The sequence below is a fragment of the Pelophylax lessonae genome (genome assembly GCF_965119305.1).
Source record: "Pelophylax lessonae genome assembly, chromosome: 13".
NCBI lineage: Eukaryota > Metazoa > Chordata > Amphibia > Anura > Ranidae > Pelophylax > Pelophylax lessonae.
The window spans coordinates 94,036,732-94,055,776 of record NC_138780.1 but is presented as its reverse complement, the minus strand read 5'-3'; the positions used below and the strand labels follow the sequence as shown (position 1 = coordinate 94,055,776).

The 19,045-nt window shown below is 41.1% G+C and overlaps 1 protein-coding gene across 7 annotated transcripts in view; it reads left to right on the top strand.

Annotated features, from left to right (window-relative positions):
• NPAS3 (neuronal PAS domain protein 3) overlaps positions 1-19,045 on the top strand; it is a 676,849-nt gene that overhangs the window by 625,657 nt on the left and 32,147 nt on the right. For all 7 annotated transcript variants that reach the window (XM_082275689.1, XM_082275690.1, XM_082275688.1 and 4 more), the window contains one exon: positions 6,993-7,099. In XM_082275689.1, coding sequence (XP_082131815.1) covers positions 6,993-7,099 — 107 coding nt within the window. The remainder of the gene's footprint in view (positions 1-6,992; positions 7,100-19,045) is intronic.

Sequence of the window (19,045 nt, the reverse complement as noted above, 5' to 3'; positions counted from 1 at the left end):
TTTACCTTATATCCATAAAGAAAATAATCTGACCACTGGGTGGCACTGTGGTACTGATTTTTATATAGGGCGTATTTTAGCTTTATTATGACAAATACTGTTTATTAAACACAAGACATCTATGCAATAAAATCAACTTTTGTGTTTATGGAATATTTCATTAAGAAAAGGGAAGTTTTGAGCTTAACTGAAATTGGCACTTGACTAGTAGCACCTTACAACTGTACTCTGCTCTCGTAATGTTTTAAAAAGTAGTTATCCTTATTACCAAGGGATTAAATAAAATATAGTCAGTTTTTTTGGATATTTTAGAGCCTTTTAATTCTGGAGGAACCTTTAAAAATAATGCTCAGGTCTCACGAAACCCATGTTTAAAATTTAAAAAAATCTACAGTTTTGGTACATTGGCATGATCAACAAGTTGTTCAAAGTTTTAAAAAGAAGAATGTGGCTTGCCTTGAGCATTAAAAAGCCATGGAGGATAACTTTTGTCCTCTCTCTAGTCTGTACAACAAACTCATTTTAAGCAATAATGTAATCATTTTTAATGCAGGCAATAAAAATTGTAGTGTCTCTTTGCAGTAGTAGTCAGTGGACGAATGCCATTTTAGATTGCTGGGCAGAATCTCAGTGCTCTCCACTTTTTAAAAATATTAAGCAATCCAGGACGCTCACTGCTTTTTATTTACTTTTTTGCTGTTCCTAACGTAGGCTAAAAACAATCCAGCCAACAACAGTCTTACATAAATGGCACGTTCTTTTTCCATACATTCGAAGGCACAAGAGGATGCCTAACATTGGAGGTCAGTGTAGAAGTGAACAGTTACACCGGATATCAGCAGAACATTGCCCCAATTAGATTGGTGGTCACTATAGGCGGGAGATTCATTTGCAACTGTTCTAGCAACTTCTGGAGAAACCCCAGGTTTCCACAGAACACTAGTTAGAGGATGACGTGCAGAGACCTTATTTAATTTCAAATTGTACCGTGTTAATGCCCTATTTTAATATATTGTACATGTAATTCATCTGTCCTGTTTGCCAGATTGGAAGAGTGCTGAACAGGTTCATTTCTGAATTGAAGGAAGATAAGAAAAGTTTCTACTTTAATGTAGCAAAGAAAAAGTTATTTTTTTGGGGATCTTAGGCCTTTTCTTTGTCTTGGCACCCCAAGATAATGGAATCACCATGTGAGCTCAGCTTGGAATGCCATGCAGAAGTTGCCAGGCTTAATTACTAACTGGTTGGACCGGTTCCATAAACTGTTCAACAGAAGTTTTGATTACTTCCTACTGTAGGTTAATGTAGATGGAGCAGAAATAAAGTAGTGTTGTAGGTAGACGGCCATTGTTGGTATATACATCTCTGTGTGTATGTTAGTGTTCAACACATTGTGCCGTGATTTCCATTGTTCTGTGTAGCTTCATTAGCTGGCTCATTATTCATGCAATATAATGATGATCATTGCTATTATCACAAGCCTTATTATTACCATTATTAGCGCTATTACAGGTTATTACACGCTTTGTCATTTATATCATTCACCAAGTAATATCCGCTGATTATTATAATTCCGATACAGCCACGCAGAAAGCGTTGTGTCGCCCGCGCTTTGGGTAATTAGTGGCCTCGTTGTTTTCCGCCTTCACGATCCGACAGAAATAATTGCTCGTTAATTACTTCCATTTACATTCACTTTTACAAAGTCTTTAGAAAGGACAAATGAGGGGCAGATTTAACCCCTGTGAGGTGGGAAGATGAAAGAAGTTGCCATCTTTGAACTGCTGTGCACGGGTTTTGGCATGGAATGGGTTACAGCCAAAGGAAACCAATTCTGTAAATTCTCTAGGGTTTTCGATTGTCCATTTTTTTTACCAACCACAGTGTCATGTGGTAACTAGTTCATTGCCAAAAAACAGGCAACAGTTGATACTGCTGTTATGTCTACGGACAATCTTCTGTGCTTACTGCAAAGGTTAAAAAAGGAGGAGCATTAGCGCAAAGTGAACATTTTTAGGTTTCGCTGCCTTATCAGTGGCCTTAGCAACAGGCGTGATCAACCTCCTTAGAAAGGAAAAGGATTAATATCAAAATGGCCATTAAGCATGTTTTTTCTTTTTGTCTAATAAAGTAATCGGGGCTGAGTCTGAGCGGGCCAGAGATTTCTTTAACATTTTACAATATATACAGATATTTTGTATTCCTAGGCTAACCACATCCTTAATAAACCAGTAAGAAGTCACCCTAATGCACCTAATTACCTTGAACTTTCCTATGGCCAAAAAGCTATACAGGTGACTTCACCCCAAGCAAACTAAACTTTACAGCCTATAATACACACAGCACACATGGAAATCCAACAGGAACAGTCTGCAAAACTTATTTGGGAAAAAAAGATGGTTGTCATGAAAGTGCTACTGCCTTCCTTGTTAGAAAAGATTGTCTGGGTTGTCACAAAGAGCAATGGTGGTCAGCTCTCTCTAAAGTCTTCTGAAAGACTGTACAAGGTATTATTTCTAATTTTGCTGAGTGGTAAATGGCAAAGAACAATGCTGTTTTTTAAAGTTTAGCAATGCTTTTATATAGTTATGTTGTAACCAGTAGCTCTTCATGTGATGCTCTATACAGCACCATCATTGGTAGGTATGCCCTCCAAAGTGCCTTGAAATATGATGGAGGCTTTGAATTCATGTTCTGCTACTTTCTTTACAACCTTTGAGATAAAAGAACATATAAACAGTGCAAACAATCAATCCAAGTTCTGGAATTTAAGAAAACTCTGGAGAGTCACCAGCAACATACAGGATAGACAATACAAGGTTGACATTGAACATATAGGTTTATATACAGTGATTCTGGGTGCAAAATACATATTTTCAGCTGCTTTACTTGCCCTGTCCCGGCACACTGTTACCCTCTCTTCTTTAAATACTCCTTTTTTTTCTATATGCTCATTTTCACTCTGAGGTACTACATTACATTCTACTTTACAGTCCCTGCAAATTTAATATTTTATTCTGTCCATTATTATACATTAAATAAAACAAAAATAAGTGTGCATGTCCCCTTTTAAATGCAGTCGCAAAGTGAAACAAAACCAAAAAAACATAAACATGAATAATAGGAGCAAAGCATAAAATACATATGTGCCAAGACATCCAAAAATTATATCAAAAGTCCGCTAGAAACTCAAGATGCCTAAGTGACATTCAGAATATAAGTGCTTCCAGTGTTCAAGTGCCACTCCCCGATGCACAGCCTTTTACCAGAGAAAAGTCACAGAGCTCTTTGAATAATACTGAGGATCCTGGCAATCAGCTCCAGTATGATAACAGAGGATACCTGTCTCCTTAGCCCACAAATCCACAGATAATGGCCAAATTCTCAGTGCAGTACAGCTTTAGGGCTCTTTCACACGGGCGTTCCGTATGTCCGTTTTTCATCCCATCCGTTTGCGGATGAAAAACGGACATAATGTATCTCTATGTAAATACGGATGTCAGAGGATGATTTTGATGATTTTGTCAGTTCAGTTTTGTCAGTTCAGTTCAGTTCAGTTTTTTTGAACGGAGGAGAACCCTATTTTTTCTTCCTTTCAAAAAACGGAACTGAAGCAAAAACGGATGTCAGTGGTGTCATCCGCAGACATCCATATTTACATAGACATGCATTATGTCAGTTTTTCATCCGCAAACGGATGGGATGAAAAACGGACATACGGACCGGATGACACAAGTGTCATCCGTGTCTGTTACAAAAAAAAAAAAAGGACCTGATCGGGCAAAAAAAAAGGAACGCCCGTGTGAAAGAGCCCTAAAACAAGAATTTATTTAAAATGTATTGCACTCACATGTTCAGTAGAGACAATCATGGTAAAGGTATACACAGCACCGCCGCAGGTGTGCAAGATGACATCACAGAGCAGCAGACAGGCGTCCTTAGGAAAGCAGACTCACCCACCCTCCCATACCGTATATATAATGTTTTATTTAGATTCCTAGGGCATTTACTCAGCATTTTTAAAACTGGACAGACTGAAATACTAAAAAGTTATGGATTAACGTGGAATTTCATTCCAAATGTGTCATGCTTAGTACGGACTACAGTGGGGATGGATTAGAACCCTTGTTAGGTTTATATCACGGTCTGTGTCCTTGTGGGAGATTTCTCCCCATTTCTATTATTTTCACATACATTTTTACTTGAACAGGAAGAAGGAGGAAATATTTTAACAGGGACACAACAGTAATAAGACCATTTTGTAGTAGACTTGTGCAAGACTAGGACTTTGGTATGCTTTTCTATTGCTGTCTCTGTCTTATTTGGCGTATTACCCAACCCGGGAGGGGATCTAAAACATAAAAAGTGGAATTGTATAGAAGGCATGATAAGGTGCAGCGCTGTTTTAGAATCCTTGTTATCCCAATACTTCCAAGTATAGGGCATGCATGTACACTCCCTCCACAACAGTAAAGTGCTTGAGCAGCCAATCACAAGGTCTGTCTTTCTATGAGATTATCGGGGCTCTTGGGGCACTAGACATGACTGTAGTAGGATACCTGCTATACAGCTGCATTATTAGTTGCCTGCTGTTTTCTTAATATAGGATAACATTTCTAAAAACATTTGTGTATACACTGATCAGCCATAACTTTATGACCACCCATTTAAAACTGCACTGGCCCATGGAGGCATGGACATCACTAGACATCTGAAGTTAAGCTGTGGTATCTGGTGCCAAGCCGTCAGTAATAGATACTTTAAGTCTTGTAAGTTGTGAGGTTGGTCCCCAGGTATCAACAACTCAAACTCATTGTTGTGTTCCTCAAACCCTTCTAGAACCATTTTGCAGTGTGGCAGGGAGTATTATCCTGCTAAAAGAGCTGCAGGGAGAAAACAGGCGCCACACTGAGTGCAGTATATCAGGATCATACGTTTAATAGACACAGTGAACAGGTACTCACAAGCGGTGTAATAAAAACAACATGGCAGTATTGCAAAGTGGAATGATGATCCCAATGTCCGGATTCAGGATGGCACAAGCGGTCTCGAAGCCCTGGGCAGTAGCGAATGGAAGATCGATACTTCCCATACGGAAGATCGGCCTGAGGAAGGAGCGCATGCTCCGACAACGCGTCGCCGGCACCAGTACGCATCCCGGAAGTGACGTCAGAACGGCCGGTGCTGTGTCCCTAGTGTATGGGAAGTATCGATCTTCCATTCGCTACTGCCCAGGGCTTCGAGACCGCTTGTGCCATCCTGAATCCGGACATTGGGATCATCATTCCACTTTGCAATACTGCCATGTTGTTTTTATTACACCGCTTGTGAGTACCTGTTCACTGTGTCTATTAAACGTATGATCCTGATATACTGCACTCAGTGTGGCGCCTGTTTTCTCCCTGCAGCTCATCACAAGTCCCTTCTACTTGCTTGCAGAGCAGCCTGCGGAGTGTGGTACACGGAGACGTATGTAGATGGACTTTTCTTATGGACTTTTTCTATTTATATCATAAAGCTATTGTGCTCAGTGGACTAGTACATGTTTGTCATTGGAGCTTGTAGAAGTTTTTTGGACACACACCTCCCTAGTTGTGCGCCAGGTCCACCCCCCTTTTTTTCATCCTGCTGAAAGAGGCTACTGCCATTAGGGAATACAAATTCAATGAAGGGGTGTACTTGGCCTTCGACAATGTAGTATGTGCCGAGTAATATCCACATGAACAGTAGGACTCAAGGTTTCCAAACAGGACATTGCCCAAAGCATCACACTGCCTCCATGAGGTTGCCTTCTTCCCATACTGCATCCTGGTGCCATCTCTTCCCCAGGTAAGCGACGCACACACACCTGGCCAACAACATGATGTAAAAGAAAACATGATTTATCGGACCAGGCTACCTTTTTCCATTGCCCTTGTTTTGATGCTCTCATGTTCATTGTAGGCACTTTTGGCGGTGGACACAGGTCAGCATGGGCATACTGACCGGTCTGTAGCTGTGCAACCCCATACACAACAAAGCAAGATTCCCTTTTTTTCTGCTTTGAACACATCAACCTCAGGGACATGTTTACTTGAGGACTTATACATCCCACCAACTTTAAGATGCCATTGTAACAAGATATCCCACCAACTTTAAGATGCCATTGTAATAAGATAATCAATGTTTTTCACTTCATCTCTCAGTTGTCATAAAGTTATGGCTGACCGGTGTATGTTTTACCTGCAGCTTCCTTCTTGGGGTGGTGCAGTTTTTGCCTAGCACTATGTAGTGACAGTATGTCACTATTCTACCACTGTAGTGTGGGCAGGCTCTCTATAGAATATGTTGTACATCCTATCAAATATTAACATAGTAACTATGCAATCTTTCTGCACAAGGGCACCAAAGTACATTAGGGCCCAAGTGGGCTGCTACCAGGGTCTCAGGTGGTCAGGGTCTCATTTCTACTTATGGCTTCACAGTGACACCATATACAGGTGGAGCCAGTCTCTCACAGAGTACCAAATTCTATGAGAAAGTGATCATTGGCCAACAACCTCTGGTCATCTCAGTAAACCCATTATCTCCCAGTTGGTACTCTGTGAGAGACTGGCTTCACCTGTATATGGTGTCACTGCAAAGTTATCGGCAAGCAATGACCACAGCCTTTACTGAAATCACCGGGGACCACATGTCCTGTATAGATTTATGCAATCAGAACTATAGTGAGTTAGGATTCATACTTGTTAAAATATAATGCTTCTGTGTTAAGAGATAATTTGGTTCACCTTAATGACTAATCACAGGTAGTTTAGTAAACGTCCTGTATCACAGCAAGGTTAACATGCAACACGCTGCTACATAAGACCATAAGACAGGGTCAACCTTTTTTTATGACAAATTTGGGCAACGCTTGTTTATAATTTCTTGTATCAGTTCCTTGTCTGCTTATATTGCCTCTAATGTCAACCTTACATTTTTTTTTACGTTAACTTCCATGACTCTTTCAGAATCAGCGATTACATGGACCTCAATGCTGTGGATCTAATGGGTAAAAGATGCTATCACTTTATCCATGCTGAAGATGTAGAAGGAATCAGGCACAGCCACCTGGACTGTGAGTATGTTGTGCAGTTATAGTTCTAGAGCTTAGCTAATGCAAGCCATTGTTTCATGATCTTCTGAAGAAATAAGGTGTATGTGAGCTTTATATTTGGGAACGAAGTTGAGTGTTTTTTTTTTTGGGGGGGTGAGGAGTTAGAAAATAAATATGCCCCAAAATCACAGATACCCCACAATAACAAAGCCACTTGTAAGAAGTGAAACACAGATGTACCACACACTTCAAAATCAGAAATCTAGAGGGTTGACTGTGAGATGACCAGGGGTTGTTGGCCAAAGACAACTATCTCATAGAATATTGTACAAACAAGTATGAATAGAATGTTCATTCCTCAATGTCATCTCTCCCTGAATACCTACAGACCAAACATAAAATATCACATGGTATACCAACCAGGAAATCTCCTGTCCCCCACATTTGTCAGTTCTTAGGTCATGCTCAGTGTAGCCTTTTATACAGATCAATGCTAGTGTACAGCAGTAGTTTGTAACTGTTCATGGAATGCAGAGATAGTTCCAGGTTTTGAAGACTTTCCTATGGAAATTTTGTTATTTCTTTATTCTTCTAGAAATGACCCTAGTTTTAAGAACTGAAACACTATACCTCTAATTTCTTTATATGTTTGCATGATTTTTTAAGATTCTTTTGGCTAAGCCTCTGACTTCAGCTCTGTCTGAGGCTCTGATCTGGAACAAGTATGCATATAAAGATAGTCAGAGTACGATCTAAAGTCTGCATCTGCACTTGTTCTGGGCTAGTGACTTAAAATGTCAGCATGACAGCCAGGAAACTGGTATTTGCAGAATCAGCAGTGCAGCTTCCATGCTTTTCCCAGGCTAGATTTCCTTTAATGTATTATGTAGCAAAGATCAATATTTAAAGTGCAAAAAATATTAATGTTACGATTTTAGACATATCATATGTAGGAATATAATGACTCTCGATACTTCAAGACAGTACAGCACATGTCCAAACCATCCAAAATAAGTCCACACTCAACAGGATATTGGAAAATTATGAAGCTTTAATAATGTATTTAATATATGTATTATGTATGCAAGGTTTAAAATGTATAGCCTTGCTTACGCGTTTTACCCACAGATGTACAATTGTGAGAAAAGGTTTGCAGATTCTAATAATTTCTCATTTGCTGCCTAAATGGTTCCTAAAATTCGATCTGACCTTTTATGTCAGAATAATAAATACAGTCTATTAAGTTTTTTAAGCAGACGTGATAAAAACCAAGGTAACAAAAACGACTACATCTGTACTGTACTCTTTCCATCAGTAACAATGACAAATCAACGATGATCATTCAATAATGTTGTATGTTTTGTATTTTATACTGAGAAAAGGTATTTATTACTTTTTTTAATTAGTATTTGGATAAAAAATTGAATTACATTTTAGAGATATTTTCATAAAACATCAATACAAAGTAAATTCAGTTTTATTTTTTTTTCGATAGGCAGTTTATGAATGATGATATGAAAAGTACAGTAACTTGTAGTAACCAATCAGAAACTTTCATCTCTTTAGAGAAGTCAGCAGATGAAAAAAGATTGGTGTTGGGGTTGCTATGGGTCACTGCACTTTGCTCTTTGCCATATCAGACAAGATCCCTTGTTCTCATGCTTATATGACTTCCTGGTAGTTAAAGTCTGTGTTTGCTTCGTCCAAGTGTTCTCTGCGTCCCTGTGTTTCTATCTCCACCTCAGGGACACATTTTCTCTGCCATCTGATAAATGGAATATGGATGTTTGAGCCATTTTTATGGCTGTTTCATTCAATGTTAAAGTCCTAACTGAGCCCTAAATTACAAAAGCAGAAGCTGCCAGGAGCAGGCGGGTGTCATTTGGCTCACAGAAAGGTCACCCTGTCTGCCTCAGGAGTGTCTACAGCTGCTAATATCTCCTGTACATATGAAGGACGCTGTGGGACGCTAGACATCACTTAAAGAGACACAACCAGCAGGATAGCAGTTCAGCCTGTGCTCCTGAAGATTACTGGGTAGCACTGCGGTGTACACAAGTCTAACCAGGGAGCAACTGTTGGCACTCATTATATCTGCTATCATACATCAGCAATGTAAATTAGAATAATGGTGAATTACCTAACCCATGAATAGTTTAGTTTGCTTTTTAAATATTAATCTGGTAAAGTATTAAAAAATAATTAGCTAAAGAAGCTATTATAGGCCTTAATATTACAATAGCAAGTACAGAAACCAATCTTTGGTTATCTGCAGTTATCTTTCTGAAAATGTTCAATGTTTAAAAAAAAAAGCCCTGTTCTATCCATGTCTTATTTTATCTGTATATCTGTTTTAGCAAAAATAATGGATCCTGTAAATACAAATTTTAAAAATGTAGAGAAGACCAATATCAACAAAACACAAATACCCAAACCCAAATGGATATAAGCTCTACCTTCTCTTATACATTTCCACTGACATATGAATTTCTATAGGTCTATATACATCATCAATTTGATTGACCATGAAATTGCAGGAAAGTGGATGGTAAATAATGTATGATTACTCCCATTGACATATAAAAGTCATCATCTTTAATTGAAATCAAAATACAAAATCCACAAAGATATAAATGACAAGACACTTAAAAACATGTCCTAACTGTTCTGCTCCCTATTAAGCCTTTCTATATATGTATATGTATCTATATGTGATAATATTGACAATGACATATCTAGCATGCTCAACTACTAAATTTCAAAACTGTAGCAGACAGGTAAACACCCAATGGCCATTTAAAATGTGTAAAAGTTCATTGCTTGGGCGCCATGGCTCTCAGAATCTCCCCTCTGATCACATTCTCTCTGGGGTTTGCTATTGGTATTTTGTGTGTTGGCTTCTTTAAAGCTGCATCCAGGGATTAGTTGTCCCCAAAAGGAGTACTGTTCAATCATTTTTGGGTGCCTCTGAGGTTTAAGTGAAGAAATAGAGAACAATGGCTCCGTCCCCTTAAATCCAGAATCAATGAGATTGGAATGCAAATTACCCACACTCGTGGTCCTGTGGAGGCCCATAGGAAGAGGTGTTATAGGAATGGTAATTCTGCCAGAGGGGAGCAATTGCCTGATGGGAAAAACCCAACTGAGCATTTTTAGCACACCACCCCCCCCCCCACACCCCCAGACCCCCACACCACACAACCACACATCTAAATTAAGCTATAATGTTAGGGTTACAGTGAGCTTTAGTCTGAGGCTTTAATGTTAGGGTTACAGGAGGGTTAGTGTGAGGCTTAATGTTAGGGATACATAGAGTGTTAATGTTAGGGTTACAGGAAGGGTTAGTGTTAGTTAGACAGGAGATCTGGTGTAAGGCTTCAATTTTAGGATAACCGGGAAGGTTTTTTTGGGGTTACAACCACATAACCTTCCAGTAATTCTCACACTAACCTTCCCGGTTATCCTAAAATTGAAGCCTTACACCAGATCTCCTGTCTACCTAACACTAACCCTTCCTGTAACCCTAACATTAACACTCTATGTATCCCTAACATTAAGCCTCACAATAACCCTCCTGTAACCCTAACATTAAAGCCTCAGACTAAAGCTCACTGTAACCCTAACATTATAGCTTCATTTAGATGTGTGGTTGGTTGATTGGGGGGGGGGGGGATGCTAAAAATGCTCGGTTGAGCTGTGTTTTTGCCATCAGGCAACTACCCCCTTTTAGGCTGAAATAGGCAGGGTGTTTACATGCCGGCACGATGCTTCCCCACAGAAAAGTCTAACCGACATGTAGCGATTGGCAAGTGGCAAGCCTAGCCAATACAACACATTCAGGCAACTGGGGAAGCGCCGTAAACGCCCTGCAAATGCATACAGCGCATAATAATACGTCGATAAAAATGGGGTTAAAACAGGTGGTGAGGAGGCATCACATTGCTTCCTTAATACCTGTTAGTAGACCCTGAAGTGTGATCTAATCCCCAATTATGCTTCAGAGGAAGATAGATTTAGACACATATCTAACGCTCAATCTCCATGTCACCCTAACATGAAGAACACTAACACTCCTTGTGACCCTAACAGTAAGCCTCCCTGTAACCCTAACATTAAGCCTCACAGCAATCCTCCTTACAACCCTCATACTAACCCCAAATTGTATATAATCAGCACACCTAAATGTTCCAGTAGCGGCAACCTTAAAAATTTGGGACTAGGCAGGGTCTTCTTTGTCAGGCATACAAGGACTCACATTCTTGCTTTGATAATCATCATACATTTCAGTGTGCATAAAAGTTCCTCAGCTTCCTTGCCAACATGGATGCTTCTATTAAAGGTCCTGTTCTCTAGAAATTAGTGATGGCAGAAGAAAATTGGATAATCAGAACTGATCTAGGAATCACTAGGGACCAGAGACTTCCCAGTTCTGAGCTCCATTCCACACAAAACATGTATCCTGAACTTCCTGGGCTATCTGCATTCCGTCAACCTGTGAACATGCCTTGTGCTGAAGTGAATAGAGTTCAGGAGGTGAAGTGAAGGATGGGAACCAGTTTGTAGAAACTGATCAGCCAGGGTCTCCTTGGGGCTTTGACAATCAAACCTGGAAAATTATTGGTTTCTACGCGGAGCTACATCATATTTTCCACAATGTAGTTTTACCAAAAGTCTCACTCTTTGGACTTTGCAAGGAGTTGACATCTGTCAATATAAATACAATGCTTTCCATGGTTGCAACAGAGCGTGCTATTCTACCACCAAGTTAAGATGCAGATGAAATCTGTAAATTATAATAGTGAGTACATATAAAACTGTCTATGGTGGGTTTGTAGCCTCTTGCCTCTGTGCTGTACATCATCCCTGTCCCAGAGAAATGCAGAGCAGTTGGGCTGCATCATTAGGGGGTGTCAGAGCTATCTGAAGGTATGCATATTGAAGGTGACCACACAAATTAAAGTGTGTTTATACCCAAGAACAAACATTTGAGATATATCAGCTTACTAGTCCCTAGATGTGGTGGTTGCATGAATTTTCCTTTTGAGGATTATTTTCCTATTTTCACCTGGTAATCCTGCCAGCAACACACTTCCATTTCCTAGGGTGACAGCACATTATGTAGTGACATTGTTTATAAAGTTGAAAAAAGCCACAGGTCCACCCTGTGCAAGCTTAAAACCTGGTATACAAGGTTAGCCTACTGGGCTGAATAAAAAAAAAAAAAAAAACTGAGAAGCTCACGAGGCGGTCTCTGGCCTAGCTATTCAATGTTAGTACAGCAATCTTCCTTCTGTGCTATTGACTGAGAGCGCTGATCGGATGCCGATCGGCTTCTGGTTTTCCAGCATGCTCATTCGACAGAAGCTGGTCGTGAGATTGACTTCTGTCAAACAAGGACCTGTACACATGAGCCGAATGTCAAGCAGTATCTACTGTACCGGCTGATTTTGGCTGATATTTTGCCCATGTGTATGGGGCTTTGCTCACTACTGTATATCCTTTAGAGGAACAGTGTTGTCACCCTAGAGCAGGAAGTGTGATTGAGCTAAGGAACACCTCTTCTTTATAAAATTTGGGCTGGATGTTCTGTAGTTCACAGAGGTGTCTAGGAAGGGCTGAAGATACTACATAAGATAACATTGCAGAGGGCATAGGAAGTTACCAGATCAATGGATTTCAGGCAGGATCAACAGGTATTGCATTTTTTTTTTTTTTTTGCACTTATTGAATAGATATAACATTATGCTTTTAGTCCTGTAATTACCAGATGAAATGAGAGCAAAAAATAAAAGTTCATTATTGTAGATTACATACATGTTTAGAATACACACCTCACCTATCTTTAGAGATAAGTGATGTTAGGATCTTGGGATTTCCTGACCTGCAAATGTACAGGCTTATAACATGTGAGATAACTGTTAGTGGTTTGTCACATTTAACTGGGCTTGTCCTGTAATGCTGAAGATGCTTTACAGCTCATCAAAGCCGCTTATTCAGTTCTTCTTTCTTAACCACTTGCCGACTGGGCCATAGCCAAATGACGGATAAAGTGTGGTCAGTTTATTCTGGGAGGGCGTACAATGATGTCCTGAGGCGCGCACATGGAAGTGTCCGCAGACCCAGCGCATCACGGATCGTGGTAAAGGGCCAATGACAGGGGCCCTTTACCACATGATTGCTCTGTCCAATGAGGAACGATCAGTTGTCAACAAACCGGCGCATGTCCGTTTCAGTTCTCTCCTCTCCTCACACGCAGTACACAGGTCTGCACCGCTCACCCCTGCCTCACCCATGCCTCAATCGTGCCTCAATTATACCTCAATCATGCCCATCCATGCCTCAATCATGCCAATCCATGCCTCAATCATGGCCATCTATGCCTCAGTCATGCCTATCTGTGCCTCAATCATGGCCATCCGTGCCTCAACCATGCCAATCTGTGCCTCAATCATGCCTATCCATGCCATTGTAATGCCTCTTCTGTGGCAACCCATGCCTTATCTGTGCCCACCCATGCAACATAAGTGCTCATCCGTGCCACATCCATGCTACAACAGTTCTTATCCATGCCACATCAATGCTCATCCATGCCACATCCATGCCACATCAATGCTCATCCATGCCACATCAGTGCTCATCCATGCCACATCCATACCACATCAGTGCTCATCCATGCCACATCAATGCCACGTCAGTGCTCACCCGTGCCACATCCAAGCCACATCAGTGCTCATCCATGTCACATCAGTGCCACATCAGTGCCATATCCATGCCATATCAGTGCTCATCCGTGCCACATCAGTGTTTATCTGTGCCATATCAGCAGAGTTGTATAAAGTACTCGAAACCCATACTTGAGTAAAAGTACAAGTGCTCGATCAAAAAGTGACCTGAGTAGAAGTGGAAGTGCTCTATCAAAAAGTGACTTGAGTAGAAGTACTAAAGTATTCAAATTTTTTGTACTTAAGTATTGCAAGTAGTTTTTTAAAAAATTTTGCTACTCAAGTACTGAAAGTAAAAGTACCAGTAGTTTTGAAAAAAAAAATCGCTACTCAAGTACTGAAAGTAAAAGTACAAGTACTGTGTTATGTAGTTATTAACCACTTGCCGACCGCCGCACGACTATCTACGTCGGCGGTCAGCCCCTCACAGGCAAAGTGACGTAGGGCTACGTCACTAGCTTGTGAGGGTCTAGGGAGCGAGCGCGCGCCCCCGGAGGCGCGCTCCCGCTCCCGAGTGGTCACGAACCCCCCCGCGCGTGTGACCGGCGGACCCGATCGCCGCCGGCCACTCTGCGATCGGCGGGGGAGAGGGAGAAAGTCAGGCAGCTTGTGTAAACAAGCTGCCTGTCATTCTCCTCGCTGTATGAGAGCTGATCACATGGATCTACTATGTAGATCCGTTGATCACTCTGCATACAGCTGAAGCCCCAGCCAATCACAGTTAGAATCACGCCCCTAGGGACACACACAGCCCCTCCCTCTCAAATAAAGTTAACCCCTTCACTACCAGTGTATTTTTACAGTAACAGTGCATATGTATAGCACTGATTACTGTAGAAATGTCACTGGTAACCCCAAAAGTGTCAGAAATGTCAGTCAAGGGTCCGATCTGTCCGCCGCAATGTCGCAGTACCGCAAAAAAAATCGCAGATCGCCGCCATTACGCGTTAAAAAAAAAAACAACAAAAATGACAAAAATCTTTCCCTTAGTTAGTAAACGCAATAACTTTTGCGCAAACCAATCAAAATACGCTTTTTGCGATTTTTTTTACCAAACATAGGTAGCATAAAACAAATTGGCCGAAAATTTTAAAAAATTTTGATTTTTACATTTTTTTTTGGGGGAATTTCATATAAAAAAAAGGGAAAAATATTGCTATTTTTGCAAAATGGACGCTCTTTTTTTGTTTATAGCGCGTGATCAAAAAATCGCACAGGTGATCAAATACCGCCAAAAGAAAGCTCTGTTTGTGGGAAAAAAAGGACGCCAAATTCGTTTAGGTACAGCGTCGCACGACCGCGCAATTCTCCGTTAAAGTCACGCAGTGCCGAATCGCAAAATACCCCCTGGTCGGAATGGGGGTAAAATCTTCCGGGGCTTAAGTGGTTAAAGAAAGAAGTCAAAAGTTTGAACATCATATTGTTTTTTATTATTTCAAATGCAGCTTTTATTTATACATACAGTAGCTTTTATTTTCGTATGCGCTGATAATACACATGTTTTGAGCTTCATGAAACCTGCCATCTACTGTTCTGGCAGTGGTAATTTTTATAATAGTAAAAGTGGAAGTAGGAGAAAAAAATTCTACTCTAGGAAAGTACAGATACCGCCTTTCGGTACTTAAGTACAGTAGTGAAGTAGTTCTACTTAGTTACTATACATCTCTGCATATCAGTACTCATTCATACCACTTCGATGCTCAAATGTGTTAGAAATATCATATAAATGGACAACTTTGTGTAAAAAAAAAATGCGTTTTCATTTTCTTTATACATTTTCCAAAAACTTGTGCAAAAAAATGACATGTTCAAAGACTCATAGTGCCTCCTAGATTATGTGTTGGGGTGTTTGCTATCCAAAAAGGGGTCATTTTGTGGGGGTTTCCATTGTCCTGGTGCTCCAGGGCCTTCAAAATTGTGATAGGTTGTCAGGAAATTATATGTGTAATATATGCTCCTAGAACGTCTGGAGGTGCTACTTGGATGTTGGGCCTCTGTATGTGGCTAGGTTGTGTAAAAGTCTCACACGTGGTATCGCCATACTCAGGAGGAGTAGCAGAATGTATTTTGATGTGTAGTTGCAAGTATGCCTATCCAGTGTGTGAGAAATAACTTGGTGAAAATAAACAATCATTTTGCAAAGAATTGTGGGAAAAAATTACAACTTCAAAAAAACTCACCATGCCTCTTACCAAATCACTTGGAATGTTTACTTTCGAGGGGTCATTTGGGGGTTATTTGTACGTTACTGGTTTGTTAGTGTCTCAAGAAATGAGATAGGCCGTCAGTACATCAGGTGTGATCAATTCTTATTGGCACCATACCTTGTAGACTCTATAACCTTTACAAAGGCCATATAATATATAGTTATTTTGGTTATATTTACCAAAGATATGTAGCAGTATAACTTTTGGCCAAAATTTATGAAGAAAAATTACTAAATTTGCAAAATTTTAAAACTGAAACGAATAAAAATGCCTTTTTTTTTTTTTTACAAAACTTTCGGTCTTTTTTCATTTTTAGCACAAAAAATAAAAATCAGTGATGATTAAATACCACCAAAAGAAAGCACTGTTTGTGTGAAAAAGGGAAGAAAATTTCATATTGGTACAGTGTTGCATTGCATGACTGAGTATTTTTCATTTAAAATTTGAGAGCACTGAAAGCTGAAAATTGGTTAGGTTAGGAAGAGGGTTTAAGTGCTCAGTGGGTAAGTGGTTAAAAATAGGCAAAACATCTTCAACATTAGTCATGTTTAGTGTGATGTAACTAACTATTATAGCTGTACCATGACTTGGATGAATGATAAGAGCCTTCACAGACAATATGTGGAATAACAAAGACCATAAGGATGTAGGGAGGCTAGAATAATGTCCACATGATACATCTTGGTAGATCATCCCCTGCATCACTAATGTCCACTAGGCTTTATGAAGAAATTAGCACAATATTATTGAATCTTTTTTTTTAAATTATTTGTAAGTTCTGCTTTTGCTTTGCTTCTTCGTGGTCATTCTCCAGTGAGATCCCACCTCCAGCAAACACATATAGGTCTTTTCCCTGTAATCCCTCCTCCAGAACACATTGGTCTTTCCTCTATATCCCTCCTGTAGACTTCTGGAACACGTTGGTCTTTTCCCTGTATCCCTCCTCCAGCACACACATTGGTCTTTCGCCTGTATCCCTCCACTAGACCTCTAGAACACGTTGGTCTTTTCCCTGGATCCCTCCTCCAGCGCACACATTGGTCTTTCGCCTGTATCCCTCCTCTAGACCTCTAGAACACGTTGGTCTTTTCCCTGTATTCCTGCTCCAGAACACATTGCTCTTTCCCCTGTATCCCTCCTCTAGACCTCTAGAACACGTTGGTCTTTTTCCTGTATCCCTCCTCCAGAACAGATTGCTCTTTCCCGTGTATCCCTCCTCTAGACCTCTAGAAAACGTGGGTCTTTTCCCTGTATCCCACCTCCAGCACACACATTGCTCTTTCGCCTGTATCCCTCCTCTAGACGTCTAGAAACATGTTGGTCTTTTCCCTGTATTCCTGCTCCAGAACACATTGCTCTTTCCCCTGTATCCCTCCTCTAGACCTCTAGAACATGTTGGTCTTTTCCCTGTATCCCTCCTCCAGAACACACTGCCCTCTCCCATGTATCCCTCCTCTAGACCTCTAGAACATGTTGGTCTTTTCCCTGTATCCCTCCTCCAGAACAGATTGCTCTTTCCCGTGTATCCCTCCTCTAGACCTCTAGAACACGTGGGTCTTTTCCCTGTATCCCACCTCCAGCACACACATTGCTCTTTCGCCTGTATCCCTCCTCTAGACGTCTAGAAACACGTTGGTCTTTTCCCTGTATTCCTGCTCCAGAACACATTGCTCTTTCCCCTGTATCCCTCCTCTAGACCTCTAGAACACGTTGGTCTTTTCCCTGTATTCCTGCTCCAGAACACATTGCTCTTTCCCCTGTATCCCTCCTCTAGACCTCTAGAACACGTTGGTCTTTTCCCTGTATCCCTCCTCCAGAACAGATTGCTCTTTCCCGTGTATCCCTCCTCTAGACCTCTAGAACACGTGGGTCTTTTCCCTGTATCCCACCTCCAGCACACACATTGCTCTTTCGCCTGTATCCCTCCTCTAGACATCTAGAAACATGTTGGTCTTTTCCCTGTATTCCTGCTCCAGAACACATTGCTCTTTCCCCTGTATCCCTCCTCTAGACCTCTAGAACACGTTGGTCTTTTCCCTGTATCCCTCCTCCAGAACACACTGCCCTCTCCCATGTATCCCTCCTCTAGACCTCTAGAACATGTTGGTCTTTTCCCTGAATCCCTCCTCCAGAACAGATTGCTCTTTCCCGTGTATCCCTCCTCTAGACCTCTAGAACACGTGGGTCTTTTCCCTGTATCCCACCTCCAGCACACACATTGCTCTTTCGCCTGTATCCCTCCTCTAGACGTCTAGAAACACGTTGGTCTTTTCCCTGTATTTCTGCTCCAGAACACATTGCTCTTTCCCCTGTATTCCTCCTCTAGACCTCTAGAACACGTTGGTCTTTTCCCTGTATCCCTCCTCCAGAACACACTGCGCTTTCCCATGTATCCCTCCTCTAGACCTCTAGAACACATTGGTCTTTTCCCTGTATCCCTCCTCCAGCACACACATTGGTCTTTCCCCTGTACCCTCCTCCAGAACACATTGGCTTTTTCCCTCCTGTATCCCACCTTCATCACCCCAATCTCTAGTCTACCCCTCAATCTACAGTCACACCCATCGTACAAATTGTCTTCTGAATATTATCCACATCCTTACCATAGATTTTCCACACTGTTTAACCTTTAACAAAAAATTGGAAGCTGATTGGTTTCTTTGCACAACTGCACCAGATTTTGAAGTCTCCCGTTTTAGATAATCCAACCCCACAGCCTGGAAGTTCAGTACCCTCCCCTGATGGGTTTCTCACTTTATACTTCCCACTGTATAGTCCAGCATTGTGTTTGTGCTTGTTAGTGCACACATTGGTCTCCCATCTGTATCCTGCCCCCAGTACACCCACATCACTCCCCAGTATCTATGCCAGCAGTGAAACCTCCTGTGTACACAGACCTCTGTAGCCAGTTTTTCACCAGCAGAGTATGAGCATTAACCCATCAGTGACCAGTCTGTAGTGTATGTGCATTAACCTCCTAGTGATCAGCCAGAAGACACGCTAACCCCTCAGACAACCAGCTTATAATCGTTAACCCC